This window comes from Carcharodon carcharias, chromosome 21 (assembly GCF_017639515.1).
Source record: "Carcharodon carcharias isolate sCarCar2 chromosome 21, sCarCar2.pri, whole genome shotgun sequence".
Taxonomy (NCBI): domain Eukaryota; kingdom Metazoa; phylum Chordata; class Chondrichthyes; order Lamniformes; family Lamnidae; genus Carcharodon; species Carcharodon carcharias.
The window spans coordinates 49,554,437-49,572,612 of record NC_054487.1 but is presented as its reverse complement, the minus strand read 5'-3'; the positions used below and the strand labels follow the sequence as shown (position 1 = coordinate 49,572,612).

General features: G+C 37.8%; 1 protein-coding gene across 2 annotated transcripts in view; it reads right to left on the bottom strand.

Annotated features, from left to right (window-relative positions):
* mrps35 (mitochondrial ribosomal protein S35) overlaps positions 1 to 12,208 on the bottom strand; it is a 52,617-nt gene extending 40,409 nt beyond the window's left edge. The window contains exons 1-5 of one of the 2 annotated variants that reach the window (XM_041215763.1): positions 11,969 to 12,208; positions 9,371 to 9,420; positions 8,266 to 8,433; positions 4,814 to 4,874; positions 1,641 to 1,780 (exon numbers count right to left, since the gene is read on the bottom strand). In XM_041215763.1, the coding sequence (XP_041071697.1) occupies positions 1,641 to 1,780; positions 4,814 to 4,874; positions 8,266 to 8,433; positions 9,371 to 9,420; positions 11,969 to 12,098 (549 nt within the window). In that variant the 5' untranslated portion in view covers positions 12,099 to 12,208. The remainder of the gene's footprint in view (positions 1 to 1,640; positions 1,781 to 4,813; positions 4,875 to 8,265; positions 8,434 to 9,370; positions 9,421 to 11,968) is intronic. The other variant, XM_041215762.1, reaches the window with a different exon arrangement.
* Positions 12,209 to 18,176: the final 5,968 nt, after the last annotated feature.

The window sequence follows — 18,176 nt, the reverse complement described above, 5'->3', positions numbered from 1 at the left end:
TTTCCGACAAGAACCTCTGATAAATGCATGATGATTCATTTTTTCTACACCATATCTAACTAGATATTCCATATTCCCCTCTTTCAAGATGCCTGATCAATGTATATGTGACTGAGCCCATGACTGTGAATGATGTTACCATGGGGAAGCTGACCTCATATCTGTGCCTCAAGTGGACAGTCACTCCAGTCCTCACCAACTTGCACTGGCTTCCTGTTCTCCAATGCCTCAAATCTGAAATTCTCATACTCATGTTTAAATGTCTCCATGGCGTCACCATTTTCTGTAATTTCCATCAGCGCTACCACTTTCCCACCAATTCTCCATTCCTGAATCTAACTTTTTGCACAATATTTCCTCCCATCACTCTGCCATTGATGCCCATGTCCTCAACTGCCTAGGTTCCATATTCTGGAATTTCCTCCTTGAATCCCTTGTCCTCTCCACTTCTGCACTTTTTTAAGATGCTCTTTAAAATTGGATGAGCCTCCATGCATTCCTTTCTGATGGGCTTCAGGACATTTTCTACATTAAAAGTGTCATATAAATGCAAATGGTTTCCTCCTAGGGCTTCCAGTTCTTTTATTTTCCATCTACTTAGTTGGCTTATTAGTTATACACTTGAACTGTCCCTATATTGGCCCCTGCTCGGCACTTTAATATCAAGTTTCTGTACCTTCTTTGCCTGCAAAACATTTTTCCTTCTTTCTTGGCAGCAGTTTCAATCTTATAAATTTAAATCCTTCCAAAATACCATATTTAGTCTGTCTGCAAAGACATATGTATTGTTCGCTTCAACTTCCTTCCCTCTTCTAGTGTCACAATTGTTAGTGTCCTAGGTACCTGAAAATCTCCTCTCTCACACCATCTCCTTTTTATAGCCATGCATTGATTTTTCTAATCTGCTTCTTCCTAACCGGTCTAGTACATGGCAGAACCTTGCAGCACTCACATGAGATCAGTTCTATTGAGTTTCTCATCTATTTTTATACAGGTAGAACATAGACTACCTTACTTATATTGTTGCAGGTCTCAATGATTTGTTTGATCTTGAGCACTTTAGTTCCAAAAATAAAATCTAAAGTGCTGCTACATTTTGCTAGACTGGATAAGATTTCTTCTTTTCTTCTACACATTACATTTTAACCCCTGCTGTGGAACATGGAAAGACATCACAAAGTTTAGATGCTCACCCACAGGGCTACAGTGAAGGGATGGGGAGCGAAAGAGGGGAGTTGAGTGAAAACAAAGCAGACTCAACTGGGCCACTTTTTCTAGTAACAACCAGTTTCACATCACAGCTGTTTCAGCCCGAGAAACACATCTCTAAGCCTGATATCTTGGTTAGGAAAATTACATGTACAAGTTGATTTCATGAGCTGGTAGCATTGGAGCAGAACTAAGAAGTCCAACTGATTTGCTGTTATGTGATTACAGCAAAGGAGTTCTCTAACATTCTAAAATTCTCTGTTAAGAGAATTTAAATGGTATATCTTGCGATTAACCAGTAGCAATTCAGTATGTTTTGCTACATTTAGCAAACCCTCACCATGAAAAGGGTTTTAAAATCAATTTGGATAGATGAATTGAAATAGTTTTATACAATGTGGCTTTTTCCCATTTAGAAATTCATCACTTACTGTCAAGGTGACCATTCTGGCCTTGGGATTGCGGAGAGAGGGTCCTGCTGCAACATAATCAGTTGTCTCAATTTTGATTGGGAAGTGCTGCTCACACTTTTCATCACTATCGAGTGCTGCTGGCCACTCAGTGCAGAACTCTGAAATCAAGTAAAGCATTTAGTAAAGCATTAATAAGGATTATTATTACAATTCTAGTTCATTCTAGGGATCTGGCATCCCGTCCCTAACTGCCTTTGTTCAGAGGGCATTTTAGAGTCAACCACATTGCTGTGGGTCTGGGGTCACATGTCGGCCACACCAGATACGGACGGCAGATTTCCTTCTCTAAAGAACATCAACGAACCAGATGGGTTTTTACAACAATTGACAATGGTTTCATGGTCATTATTAGACTTTTTTAATTCCAAATTTTTATTGACTTCATGGCGAGGTTTGAACTTGGGTCCTCAGAGAATTACTGTGGGTCTCTGGATTACTAGTCCAGTGATAATACCACTACCCCACCACCTCCCCCAGTTCTTCTTGTAATTGGTTGTTACTAAAATCTTGGCATCATAAAATTATACATCAGCTTTAGTGTAGATGGAAGATTACCACTGGCCTATGTTAATTGTCTGCATTAGGTACAGGACTGATACACGAGTCTCTAAAAGAGACTTTTAATCATATTAGTTTGGTTGGTCATTAGAATTATCTTTACAGCAAGTTAAGATAGAATCCAGATTCAATACCAGCTCAAACTGATGGGATGGCTATAAGGGTTTTACAATTTAGAAAACTCATCCCAAGCAAGATTGGAAATCTCACACATGGATGACAGAAAATTAAAAATGTCACACTGGTACTTAGTCTTTCTAAGGTTTATGTTAAGGTGCATTGTTGGAAGCTTTACTTCGCATTTGAAGAGAGCTGGACATTATGTAGGAATGCTCAGTGATGACAATGGGCACTAAAGTAGAAGAGCTCCATTCTCTAGGTCAAGAATTTCTCATCGTGATGAACACAAAGAAATTAGAAGATTTTTGAGAAGTTTATCATATTTAAAGATGATTTCCTTGTCTCCAAACGCTAAGGCACGATTGTTTAATTACCACAATGGATAGTCCAAATCAAATACTTATTGATATTCAAAAAAAAGTTTTGATTGTGTAGTTATTTGAAAAATATATACACAAACCCAACTAGAGTATACCTTTTGCACCATACAGAAAAAATTAAGAAATGCCAACCTGCATGCATTGTAAAAAAAACATTTTTAAATTAAGTTCTAGTTGATCTTCCATGTCATCGCCAAGGAGTCAAAACCCGAATAGCATTGAAAAGTTATCTTTATATCCTCAAAGAATGTAATATCAGTCCTCAGTAATCAGTATGTAACAGAATGTGCTGACATGGAAATTAAAAATTAATGGAATAAACTAGAGAATTTACCTTCCAACAAAATGCTATTTTTAAAAAGTAAAATACTATACATTGCAACAAGAAAACTAAATCTGCAAAAAGCATAAACCATAAGCATTACAAGCCACCAACAAGGTCATTGAACATCACAGCATGACAAGGCAAGCAGCAGTGCATTAATGAATTATAAAGACTACCAGCCACAACCAAATCAATAAATTCATATTGCAGTGGGCACTAGCAAATTAACACAGCTGCAAGTACAGCAGCATTTCATTTTAAATAATAGCACAAGGCACAAGAAAGCAAATGGTTAACTAGAAACTAATGAAATAATGAATCAAAAGAAAGGCTTGCATTTTGTTACAATCCCTATAGAGACTGACACTTTTAAAGAGATTTCAATTCCCAGCGACCTAAGTAAAGAATTGCACAAGATTTCATGTTTTAAGGCATTTTCTGTAACAAACCAATTGAAATCAACTTCGACTAAACATTACTTAGTAGGCAACTAATACACTAAACTACAGAGGTTATTCACCCTTTAACTTCTGAACACAATGGAAAACCCCATGCCACATTTATACATTGTACTGCACTTTCTGTAGACATGGGAGTCTTAAGTTTAAAATTCAACTCCTCCAGGGTTAACAGGATCCCCTCTCCTTGCTTCGCCCAAGGTAAATCTTCCAGTGCCCTTTTGAATAAAGTCCTTTTCACTCAACCCTTTCAGCATAATCTAATGGACTCCCTATTGTAATGTTCTATATGATGATTCTGTGGTCTCCAACTTTTCACAATCCTGGTTTCCTTCAGCATGGGGTGCATTCTGACCAGCCCATCGCTGGGTTGGTAACCCAGATGCAGTCCTTTTCTTTTGCTTGGTGTAGCAGAACCTGTTATGGGTTCTTTATTCCCAAACTCCTCTCTCTCTCAGAGTCTGCAGCAGTAAGATCAGATGCCTTTTCTTTTGTGTCCAGGTGTTAAAGCTCATACCTGACTTTGAATAAGTTTTGTCCTGGGTCCCTGCTCCCATGACAAGCAGATCACATGGGATTATCACCAGGCAGGGTTCAGCACAATGTCACACCATTTCCCCAAACCCCCACCATTCCAGGGCATTCTGTTTTACCTTAAATTACAAGAAACAGTTTAAAACATAACTGTCTTATAAAATCTAGCAGTGATAATTTATATAGCCCCTTTCACAACCAGCAGACATCCCAAAATGCTTTACAGCCAATGAAGTACTTTTGAAATGTAGTCACCATCGAAATATAAGAAACAAGGCAGTTAATTTGCTCTCAGCAACTCCCACAAACAGTAATGTGACAATTAGCAAATAATCTGTTTGTGAGATGCTGTTGGGGGATAAATATTGGCCAGGATGCCAGTGCTCTTCAAAATAGTGCTTTCGGATGTTATATATCTACCCGAGAGTGCAGAATGGATCTCAGTTTAACGTCTTATCCAAAAGGCAGCACCTGGACAGTGTAATGCTGCTTCGATATTGCACTGGAGTGTCAACCTACAGTTTTGTGCTCTCTTGGTGGGATTTGAATCCTCAACCTTCTGACTCAGCCTTGGCTACTAAAATTTAGCTATACTTTTTGTGACAACCAACTGCAAAAGTGACATGCAACTATGAGAGTCATTTCATGATCACTGCAGAGTAAGATAAAGCTGCCCCAAATATGATTAATCAATTGTAAAGCGTACTTTAGAACCATCCTCCATAAATTATAGGTTCAGTGTGACATGTGACCTACCTTTTAAAGCTGTGCAATGTCTTTTTATTGCAGGCGGAGTGAGATGCAAGAAATTTGAAATCTGAAACAAATTTATAAACAAATTAATCTTTATTATTTATTTTCTTAGCTGTAAATTGATATAATTTAGTGGGTAGGAAGGGTCATCCTCAGCAAGGGCAGTGACAATATGCAGCCTGTTAATTGATACACATCAACAACATTACTTAAACATGGCAACTGACAAGTTGGTAAAAATGAATCAAGAGTTTAGCAGAAGCTCAAGTTGCATTATCAGGTTCCACAGATCTAGTAATGTCGTTACCAGACATTGTCATGATGATGTGATGTGCGCATGTGTCACATTACTCTTTAATTTCATCAGCTGGTCAAACATATATTGAACTGTTTAACAAGGACTTTTCAAAAGCAAGCAAAGACACTCACTTAAGATCGCTGTCACAAGTCACCTGACATCTGCTATTACAAAATCAAAAAATGTTGGAAAAACTCAGCAGGTCTAACAGCATCTGTGGAGAGAAAAAAAAGTTAATGTTTCACGTCCTTATGACTCTTCTTCATAAGGACTCGAAATGCTAACTCTGTTTTTTACTTTCCACAGATGTTCGACCTGCTGCGTTTTCCCAGCATTTTCTGTTTTTGTTTCAGATTTCCAGCATCCGCAGTACTTTGCTTTTATCTGCTATTACAAGTTGATTAGTTTTCTGGAAGGTTCCTATGTGGATATAGTTAAGATGTGCACAGACATCCTCCTATGGGATTTCACACATGGTGTCAAGAACTACCTTCAAAGAATGAACTGAAACTGCACCATTTCTTATATTTGCATTTCTATAAAGCTACCTCTCATGCAAAGATAGAAAGTCTACCAAGGCAATAGCTACATGGAAAGGTGTTTTTCTTATCTCATCAAAATAGGTAATGAATCATACAGTTAACGGCTGGGATATTACAAAATCTAATTACCTAGTCCATGGGACAATAGCCACGGTCTGTTCAGATGTGAGCTAATCAATTACCTTCTGAAATCATTGTGGGGAGAGGTCATGTGACTGGATTAACCATTTTTGAATGTCTTTTTATTACAACACACAAGTTGCTAATCAGTAGTCTGGAAGAATCCTCCAATGGGGCAGTAATACTCTCCCTCTCCCCTTCTCTTCCAAGTTTCAAGATCCTACGATAAAAACAAAATACTGCAGATGCTGGAAATCTGAAACAAAAACAGAAAATGCTGCAAAAACTCAGCAGGTCGAGCAGCATCTGTGGAGAGAGCGAAAGAGAGTAACATTTCGAGTTCGTATGGCCCTTCTTCTACTTTTTACAGCATTTTCTGTTTTGTTTCAAGATCCTACCTCTGTCACAGATTGAAATCCAGCACAGAGGTAGAGAATTTCCAGCGAAAGGAACATCAGGTTAAAAAATCATCCATTTTTGGAAAAGATGGATTATATTTAAAAAAAAACTGTCTCCAGAAATTGCAGTTTGTATGGGCTTCAACTTCACTGGGATTTAAAGACCACTGTGAAGAAAAATCTGTCACAGCTACAGATATCAGCAAAGATCTCAAACAGTGAACTATTTTTTTCCTTTTTGCTTTGAACTTTAATTTGGCTAAGAAAATAACTTCCTACTGTATAACTTGTAACTCTGCAAATAACTTGTGACGCTTGTAGGGCATATGCGTTGTGAAGGTTGAGTCACAGGTTTACCTTTTTAAATATCTTTATATCCATCCGGGTGGATTTCTGGCTCAATAAAAACTAACCCCTTCGTGTTTTAAATTCAAGAACGTCTGCCAGACAGGTTTCTTTGCAATCAACACAGAAATGGTTAAGCACAGTCATTGGGTAAATACCTTCAACCTTATAATTCACTAAAAAACCCTGTTATGGCCAGACTTAGGGTAGTACAGTAGGGGAGTCATTTTTACACCACCCCCCCACCCCCTCCAAAGTGGTCCTAAAAACATATTATTCACAGAATTAAATATTTCTCTTTAAATATGGCTTAAAGAAAATTCAATTTTAGCTGGTGTTTTTCACAATGGTCTTCATTGTTCTAACTTTGTGCCTATCAACAGCGACATGCAAAAATTATTTGGATCTAACTTATGACCATTTTTAGGAAATAGCCTTCTGGTTCACATTGTAGCTACAAATGTTTTAATCAAACAATAAACTTTATTTAGCTACAAATGGCAAGAAGATTTTCAAAGAATTAAACTGTAAAAGCTCTAGCATTTAATAATTATCAATGCAAGTATTATACATTACCTATACAATAAGAAATAGCTAATACAATATACTTTGTAGATTGATTATTAGAGGGAGCAGTCTGCTTTTTACTAATGAATATAGGCAAAGATGTTTCTTTTTCAATATATTCAATATATGCAAGACTATTTCTTATACAACTCTGATGCTGGTTACAAAGAAAGGTGCAAAACATATCCTTTTAATAAGCTTTTAAAAATCATGAAAGGGGATCATTAATTGGAGTGGGATGCAGAAAGAAGTTGAGGAATTTTAACATAGAAGTTGATCTTGTGTGGTTTTACAAGTAATTGGCAGAAGTCAAGAAATTAAACTTGAAAATATCTTTTCACAAACCAGAATACACTAAAAACTAATTGACAAAATAGCTCAGATGATTTATTTACATTATTTTAACTATCACTTTCATTCTTCACTGAAATCAGCTACATCGATAACAATCACATCTATTTTAGTAGAGCTGTACGTCCAATTATTGTAAACTGATTAATACTAATGGAAAGAGATCTTGAGTTGAATGTAATATGTAAACTAGTTTCTGACAGTGTAATTTCAGGACCATGATAATTACATAATTACAACAAAAAGGCAATAAATTTAACATATACCCCCCACCCACCACCCTACTGTAAGTCTGGTCTCCAATCTAGAGATGGGGGCTTAAACTGGGGTTTCACCTGGACTTTTTGATTCCAATCTTGTATACAATTTTCTGAAGAGAGATTCATCATGGGTATTTTTATCCAATTCCTGTAGAACTACAATGTGCAGGCAATTACCACGACAACCTACATATCATGATAACTTGGTAAAAAAGGTGAGAGGAGTTCCAGTTCTTGCAAACAAGAATTTAGAGGAGACGGATCAAAGGAGTTGTATTTCCATCCCATTTCTGTGAAACTACAATAGTGAACGTGCAAAGATAATCTGTGCAACATGACAACCAGGTAGAAAATTTATAAATGCAAGGCTTGAGTAGCTGAAATTAAAGGGCAAATAATATTTTTCATAGAATTTCATACAATTCAAGCAACTGGTGTTGCTAGGGATTTGTTTTTGTGTGTTCCAGAAAGGCACTGATGTCTGGCCCCAATCAGTCAGTGATACTTATGAGATGCTTTGATTCTGATCTTGGACATCAGAGTCAGGTGATTAAACCATACTACTCTTACTTACCTTAATTAGCTCTAGGTTTCCTATCTTGTCTGGTGGGACTCCTCTTTCTATTGGATAGCCCATGCGAATAGGAAGAGGTACAACAGAAGGTTTAAATGCTGAAGCGGTTGGGTACACATTGCACCAGTTCTGGTCCACTTCCATCTTTTCAGTCCTTGGAGGTACAGGCTAAAATGTAAAATTATATATATTTTTTTAAAAAAGGTTTTGTTTCCTATATTAGCATTTTTACTGATTGAGATCTGAAAGAATAAAAAACTTAAAAAGTGGTATTTTATCACAATCACCAACTGTAGCATGTTGTACTGATCAAAGAAATCTTTTTTTTTTCACCCTCAGGACATGAATGTCACTGGCAAGGTCAGCATTTGTGTCCATCCCTAATTGCCGAGAAGGTGGTGTTGTGCCATCCTCTTGAGCACTGCAGTCTCTGTGGTAAAAGTGCTCCCAGAATACTGTTTGGTCAGGAGGTCCAGGATTTTGACCGAGAGACAAGGGAGAAACAGTGATACATGTCCAAGGCAGGATTTGGCAGGCAAGTTGGAGGTGTGTTTTTCCCATGTACCTACTAGCTTTGCCTTTCTAAAGTAATGGAGGTCATAAGTTTTGTACGAGCTGCCAAAGAAGCCTTGATGAATTGCTGTAATAAATTCTGTAGATAGTACACGCTGTGGCCACACTATACTGGCAGTAGAGGGGATGGTCACTTAGAGTAGTGGGCGATCACGAGAACTGCTTTGCCCTGGAAGGTGTCGAACCTTGGGTTGTTGCAGCTACAGCCGTCCAAAAATGAGAAAATTATTCCATCACACTCTTGACTATTGCATTGTAGGTTATGGAGTGGCTTTGGGAAGTATTGAGGCACTTGACACGGAATACCCAGCTTTTGACCTAATCTAGTAGCCATGTTTGTGACTGGTCCAGTCGACACTATCAGTCAACGGGGTAAGAAAGAATACTTTCAAGGCCAATAATAGTTAAATCAAAAATCTGTTATTCTGTGTTGTCTTCAGGGAACAGTCAAGATTCTAAAATTACTGTACAATTGTCATGCCCATCATTCTGTGGAACATTCTGTGATCCTTATACATGGCTTAATAATTACCTCTCTCCTTTGTTTTGCTCTTGGAGATGCTCTATTGCCTCTTGTTACAGCTGAAGAAATAAAGCATTGAATAAAACTTGAAATTAGGATGATATAATAAGTGACTAAAAACTTTTTAAATATACATTTAAAACTTAATACAGCTTTTTCCTTTTAAACTTCAAGTAAAATTATAAGGGAGAGAGGGAAGACATGAAAATGAAAAAGCAACAAATTATTTCACAAATATTTTTGATGACGACTTGGGAATTAGAATTTAAATGTTTTACTAAAAAAATTACATTTTTCACTGTCTTCATTTTTTGTACACATTCCCCTAGTTAAAAAGCCACAAAAATAATTACCAAATTGTAAAGTGTAGTTTATTCCAATAATAGATAATAAGTTATATGACATTTGGCACCCTTCAGTTTAATGACAAACATTGAGCACCAGTAGGCTAACTAACTGAAAAACATCACAAACAAGCATAAGTCTGCACTCACTTGACTTGTAGTCACACAGTGGGCAAAAGAAATGGATTCTGCCACTTCCCAAAGTAAATGTGGACTTCATCCATCGAGCTTTATAATCAATGCATTCAAAATGTATCAAATTAAAAGTCATTTCTAAATCTTCAAAGTTACTTAAATGTTTCTGCAATTCCTCAAATCTATTGTTCATCAGCTGTCAATACAGGTTTAAGTCTAAGTTATTGTATTCAGCATGACGGCCAACTATTTGATAACCATAATTTTGGTTTCAATAACAACTGACTTCTTATTGTGTTGCACCTTCTGTGTTTTGTTAAGGATCAATCAATTCCCTCTTACATTTTTTTGCACATTGAGTCACTATCAACAAGTTTCATTGGATTTCCAATACAGTGAGAGACCCTGTATTTGAACAGGAAAATAAATATTCCTGTTCAAATGAGAAAATAATTCAGATAAGATATGGTGTTAAGATTCAAATGCAAACATTGGAATTAAGAATTGATAGTACATTTGGCTCATCTTTGAAATTGCAGTTGTGCTTAGTCCGTTAGCCCTACTTTTTGTCTGTGACCCCTAAGTTCCTCAAATACCTGTCAAACTCCCTTTTAAAGTTATTTTTTGAATCAGCTTCCACTACTTTATCGGGTAGCACGATACAGATTCTGATGACTGAGTAAAAGAATTTTTCATCTCCGCTCTAGAATTTGTGCCACTGATTTTAAATCGATGATCATGAGTTATCGAACGACCTGACAGAGAGAATGCCCTTTCTCCAACTATGCAATCAGAACATTTCATCATCTTGAAAACCTCTTTTAGATCAGCTCTCAATCTTCTCTGGTCCAAGAGAACAGTCCTAACTTTTCCAACCTCTCCTCGCAACTCAAGCCTCTCATCATTCTGGTAAACCTTATCCGTGTCTTTTCTAAAGTCTATATTACTTGCCTGAAGTGTGGTACCCAGAACTGCACTCAATACTCCAGCTGAGGCCTAACCAATGGTTTACAAAATTCTAGCATTATCTCTTTGCCTTAATATACCATATATCTGTATTTATAAACTCAAGTAACCCATTTGCTTTTTCAAACCAAAACCAATTTGTCCTGTCACCTTTAAGATTTGTCTATTTGGGCACACTTTTCAAAATCAAACTACTTATAGTATCCTTTCTTTCTATTCGTTCTAGCTTGGACTGATAGGGCTGAACGACCTGTTTCTGTACTGCATTTTCTATGCAGTCCTCTCAGCCTACATTGATTTATACATCTCCACATCAAACTCCATCTGTCATACTTTTCACCATTCCACCATCCAGTTTATGTCATCCTGAAGCTTACAACTATTTTCACCACAACCTAAATTGTTAAATTCCAGGTAGTAAGTGGGTCAAAGATCAAACATGGTTGTTTTCAATGACAGAACATGCTTCAGGGGACCATATGGCTTAATCCTGCTGCTATTTCTTATCTGCAATTCTATATTTGCTCCCTACACACGAGTCTAGGTCATTTCAAAAAGTAAAAAGATTACACTGAAAATTTATTTCGCTCAGGAACCAAAACTATAGTTTTCCTATCAATCCGAACTCATCCACCAGCTATACCGCACAATCTTGGTTACATCACAGGCTATTCTCATGCTCGCCAGCACAAAGCCTACTCCCGATCCTTCAGTTTCTTTTTGCTAAGTACTTTTTGCATTAAAAACTCCAATCTGAATGAAATAATTTCGAATTAAGAGGAATGGGTTGCATATGTTGCTTTTATACAAATCTAGTGCTCCACTGGGCAGTTTTTCTTAACCGTTTTAGGAGAATGGAGCGGGTATCCGAACATAAAGTAGATTCAACTAAGGTGCCAGAACTTCTTGCGGTTGGAGTCCCTCACGGCTTCTCTCACTGCAGAAGCAACCGGAAAAGCAACTCGAGCTAGGCTGCTACTTAGTGCAATCACTAGATTGGCACACAATCAGGATCTCAATTATTCATACCCCCCTGGACCCTTGTCCTAGTTAGTGAAAGACCCAGTTTGCAGACCTAGCTCCAGCTCTCATTAGTGCGTCAGTGACTAAGGCCCGGCTACTTCCACACACAACGACCCTCTCGAAGCCTGACTCCCCTTACCTTCGGTCGGTGGAGCAGAGTTTAGCGAAGATGGCGTAGAATATAAAGCAGCGCCTCTAAAGTTACAATCCACCCTGCTCCTCGCCGCTAATGATCTCAAACTACATCGGATCACCGCCAAAGTCGCCATCACTGTCTCCTCCAGTAGCCCACAATGCAATGAGCGTTGCTGCCATCACCGTCTCCTCCAGAAACCCACAATGCAATGAGCGTTGCTGCCATCACCGTCTCCTCCAGTAGCCCATAGTACACTGGGGCGTTGTTGCTATGACTGCTTCTTCCAGTAGTTCACATTGGATCGGTTGTTGATCTGTCACAAGTTAAAATTCGTATCACGAAAGAAACGCAATCAAAACTGTGCTTCCCTGCTACGGTCAATGTGAGCATTTGAGGAGAATATAACAAAGTAATATTTTTGAAGCTCCCCCTCCTTGACTCTTGAACGACCAAAATTCTTGCAAAAAGACAGGAATTAGCATTTTGGCAGCAGAAGAATAGAGAGAAGGCTGGAGGCAAACAATGTCGCAAAGATGGATAAGGGAAGCTAATCTGAGGTAAAGCAGCAGATCAAAGCTCCACATTTCTCCTCAGTCCCACCGCAAGATGTAGCCAGGCATATTGATAGTTTTGATGCTGATGCAAGTCAGAAACTGACCTCAGTTTTATCAATTGGAAAAAAGTTTGTCTCATAAAGATCTTGATGTCAGACAGGTAATTTAAGCAGAATGCCTAGCCCCATCTCATAAATCAGGAGACAAACTCTTAAAAATAGAGTTTTGTAATAAAAATGATGAGTTATTGCTTTTTTTACAAAACATAAACCTATGTAATTTTTCTAATAAATTGCAATAGTGGCTTATTTAATCTCCAACAGACCAGAGCTCTTTGCAAAAACTATATTATTGCATCTGAAAATGCTTTACAACAGCAACAACTTGTATTTATGTAGAGAATGTAATAAAACATCCCAAGTCACATCACAGAAGTGTTACAAAGCAAAATTTGATACTGAACTACATAAGGCTATATTAGAGCAGATGGCCAAAACCTTGGTAAAAGAGATAGGTTTTAAGGAGTGTCTTAAAAAAGGAGAGAGCTAGAAAGGTTTACAAATTCCCACCCTAGTTGGTAAAAAAATCTGGTAATATTTAGTTAGGAGTACCTCTATAATAAATTGGTCTATCATAACCATTCTTCAATTCACCAGTTCCCTTTCCAATTTAACTTATATGCATCATAAAAACATTCAATTTTATGAAAAAATTTGAAAAGAAACCTTACCTATTTCCTCACCCTGCCAACACAGTAGAATGTGGTCTAGTGTGATTTTCTGTGGTTGTCGCTGGCATTTGTTGCCCATGCCTAATTGCCCTTGAATAGAGTGTCTTGCTAGGTCATTTCAGAGAACAGTTAAATGTCAAACACATTGCCATGAGTCTGGAGTCATGCATAGGCCAGACCAGATAAGGATGGCAGATTGCCTTCTCTAAAGGACATTAGTGAACCAGGTGGGTGTTTAAGACAATCAGTGATAGTTGTCTTGGTCACCATTACTGAGACCAGCTTTATAATTCCAGATTTATAAATTTAATTTATTTCCACCAGCTGCCAATGTGGGATTTAAACCCATGTCTCCAGAGCCTGGGCCTCTATTATAAGTCCAGTGATCTTATCACCGCAACACTGTCTCCCAATGTTTGTAGGAGCATAGCTACAAGTATTTAAAACGTTCAAAGTTATAAGTTTTTTTGCCTAGTGCACAATTCCTGTTTTTATGTCTTTCCTGTCTTTACGCTTTTTCTGTTATACTTTTGCAATTACATTTTATTATATCGCTCAAAGTAAATTTAGAACTGAAGGGCTGGGTTATATAAAAACCAAAAGTGTGGAATGGGAACAGTTATAAACTACTGAGTTTGGAAACAACCAATCCTGAATGTCAGTCAGAAGGACCTACCAATATATAAAACAATTTTTAAAAAAAGGCCTGAACTAATCAAATCATTTGAAGTGCTTTTATAAAATTGTTCATCACCATTCTTTCTCTAAGCAACTGAAATTTCCAATATTCAAAATTGAAATGGAAACAAATATAAAAACTAATTTATTTAATGCCGCACTGAGATCATATGCTAATATATATTTTTTAAAATTAAAATATTGAAAAAATAGTTAAAATGCCAATAACATTTTTGCAAAATCCTTATTAAATACAGAAATATTTTGTAGTCTACACTCACAGCATTATAACGATTATGTTGAATGGAAGAATATGTAACCCACAATACTTCAGTAGTTCTGAAAAGGGCAGCTTTTTTCTATAATTCCCTCCATTCAATACACATATGTGTGGAGTATACAATATGTATACATGAAAGTACAGGCATGGCATTTGAATATAAGGACTATTAATGCATATATTTCTGTGTATGGAGAGTAGTCTGTTCCACATAAGGAGGAGCAGATGTCCTCAATTCAACAGGATAATCTTCTCAAATGCTACAGTCAAAGGATCCTTGCTCAGTCCTCGCTTTTTCATTAATGTTTACCTATGATTCGACTTAGTCTGAGCTTTAGTATGATTAAGCTTAGTGAAATGTTAAAACTATATTTAGGATTACTTGTCTGATTTAGCCGACTAGTTTTAGGGTTATGATCAATTTTATATGCAGAATTTCTATTTTTGTGATAAATGTTGAATATATACCTTCTTTAACAAATATATTGTACTAATGCATTTTGTGACCGAGCTCTTTTAACTCTGGACCAGATGGTTGTGGCTAAAAATGATTAAGTGATTCATGAACTAAGATTTTGAATTTAGGTGAGGACGATTTTGGAATGATGAACGAGAATTGACCACAATAGATTGAGTAGAATTAATAACGGATAAAACTAGAGATGAACAGTGGGAGGTGTTTTATAATATTTTACTTCCCCTGTTGACCAAGGTTGTTTAATTACACTGGTGGAGCTCTTTCACTTTAGGGATATGTACAACCTGTATCCTATGAAATACTCTTTGAAGGGAAAGAGCTTCACTTGTGTAATTAAATAACCTTGGCCATCAGGAGAAGTGAGAGATATTAGAAAACTAAAATAAAGGACTTTTACAAAGCTAAGAACAGTAAATATCCCCCACACTGGGAGAGGTTTAAAGAACAGCAAAGGGAAAAAAGAAAATGGTAAGACCTGCAAAAAGGAAATGCAAGAGAAAGCTTGGGATAGCAAGGACAGCATTCAAGGTTTTTACAAATATATTTAAACAAATTAGACGGCTAAGAGTGATTTGGGCCTCTTAATGACTGAAGTATATGATATAGTAATTGAAAATCAGGAAATGTCTTAATAAATGTTTTTTTGTATTGGTCTTCACAGTACAGCATGAGGATAAAATACCAGGTATAAGAAAAACTTAAAATATTTCAAGGAGAGCAACTAATTCGATGCAATTTAGTTGTTAAAAAAAAGTTGGAGAAAGGTAAAAGATAGGCAAATCTCCAAGATCCAATGGTTTGCATACCAGGATATTAAAAGAATTGAGGAAGCTGTTGACATGCTACTCATGATCTTCCAAAGCACTCTTGATTCAGACATTGTCACCGCTGATTGAAAAATTGCCAAGGCATTCAACAAGATTCCACATACAGGGATGAAAAATTTCTTCCAAATAGCTGATTTCCCACATTGGAGTTTCAGAAACCCACCATTGGTTTCTTTCTTTCTGATCTTCAGACCCAAAAGATCGTTTTTTTTAAAAATCAGAACTATCATGACAGTTGCTGCAAATAGAAAGTGCTGCCTCTGATCTTTGGGCAGCTTTGTTGTTTTCCAATGGGTTTTTAAAATTATCTGATTTTTTTACAGCTGTCCAACCACAAAGCTATTGAAGGTCTTTCCTGCTCTCAGTAACTGTCAATTTTTTTTAAACTAACAGTCACTGAGAGTGGGAACTGATAGCAGAGCAGTGATTGAAAGAGCATACAGGGGTGGGAAAGACAGGTGCTCACCCAATCACAGATTTTGTCTCATGCTTGAACTTCTTCAACTCCTCCAATCAAAGGTTGCCTTCCTCTCACTCTTGCTGCTCCTCCAGAGACAGAACCTATGAATGGAGAAGCAGCGGGGGCGGTAGGGAGGGAACCTATGATTGGAGGTTAGGAAGTTTTATTCTGGCCGGTCCTGAGGTAGCTGCACTGCTTTCAGCTGCACTATTGCGTTTTGATGTCCTCCAGGAGGCTGAGGAGATGAAACGGAAAATAAAAGAAGAGGGAATGTCCACCAGTAATGAGGCCGGAGCAGGCCTGGAGAAGATGTGCTGGTGAAATCAATGAGAAAATTGTTTAGAGATACAGCTTCAGTCACTCTGCCTTATGCCAGGCTAGACCTGGCTTAGCCTACTTGGGACCTGGTGCTACTTTTGTTGCTCCTCCAATCACAGGTTGCTTCCCTCCCTGTAGGAGAGTGAAACATGCTTCCAAACCCAAGTACTTTTGTATGGTTTTCAAATTTTAAGTGGACATGGTGTGAAGATTTCTCTCACCCATTGCTTTACTGAATTGCTCTGGCGATAACCCTGCAGTCTTTCTCCAATATCTGTTCGTACAATAAAGATGATTTTCATTATTGGCTCTGCTCACTTTGGTTTGAACTTTCAATATAAATGTGGCAGTGGAATCATATCACAATTATCAGATTGTCATGTCTCTCTCATTATGCAAACTGACACTCTTATCAAAAACTGCAATTCATCATCTCACATACAGCGGAAAACTCATCATCTTCTGGTTCAACCTCAGCCTGCTAGGATCTGAGCTCTTATCTCCTGGAGAGGTGGCTCACCTTCCCCAGTAGTGCCTTTCCCTGGCAGCTTTGCCAGCCAAGGAGGAGCTACCGCCACCACTGACAGCAGCAGCAACGAGGATCCAGGTCCAGGCAAGCTGGAGAAATCTAGGTAGGGGAGAGGGTGGAGAAGGGGGAGGGGATGAGTGAGTTGGTTTGGGTGGGGAGGGAGGGAGGCAATGAGTGAATGTGTCCAGGTAGGGAGGGAAGGAGGGCGAGAGGGAAGGGCATGGGTGAGTAGAGGGAGGTGGGTTGGAAAGGAGAGTCGGTGGGGGGGGGAGGCAGGTTGGGAAGAGGGTTGTATGTGTATTTGTGTATGTGTTGGGGGGAGTAGATTACAATGTGTGTGTGGTTGGGGGGATAGGGACTTCACTGATCCTTCTACCACCATGGAATATGGCATTTGTTTCCCATCTCTAACTACCCTTAAGAAGGTGGTGATGAGTTAAATGGGGTCATATTGGAAAATAGTTTGCAAAGCAATCCTGTAGTCCTTTGCTTCGCTTTGCATGTAGACAATCCATCCAGGTTAGTATGGACTTTATCCTGTGTTACATGCACTAACTGCATTGAATGGTGAAATGCTGAGATCACTTTTGGTGATTATATACAAATGCATTGGTCCACACTCTTGATGGTAATAGAAGGTAAACAAAGGGAAAACTAATGTTTCTAACTACTTGAAGTTTAAATATACCACCCTATGTGAAGTGGCCAGATCATAAAAAGTTCTATAATTACACGATTTTTTGCCAGAAAAATATTTCAGATCTTTTTGTCTTCGGCCACTAATTTTTAGACTTTTTTGTCTTTGGCCTGTCTCAACCCTGCACATAAGAGACTTTTAAAAATGAGAGCACATGGATTGTAAGTAACATATTGGCTTGGATTGGGAATTGGTTAATGTAAAACAATTCAAATCCAACAAACCAAATGTTGTAACAAAATCCTATAAATGTGTTCAACCAAGTCCAGGCACAATGCCTTTAAGCAGTAGACATATCAGAAACATAACCTTCGTCATTCCTTTCTATCCTGACTCTCCATAAATTGTTAAAGAAAGCTTAAGATCTTTATAGGACAATTTTCACTAAGACAGTCTTTGCAGTTATGGCATGGCAAGTGTTATTGTGAACAAGATACCCATAAATGCAATAATCCCTACAAAATACCACATGCCAACCTGTCTACCATCCTGGCTTATTGTCCAATCTCCTATCTCAAGACTGCATTGACAATATTGGTGCGCAGTGTGGTGACAAAATAAGTCAACAGGAACAAATCAAATATCCTGCAACCTACATTCTGCACTTCAACAAAAGCTAAACAGCACAATCAGTTAAATTGTATCCTGATACATTTAACC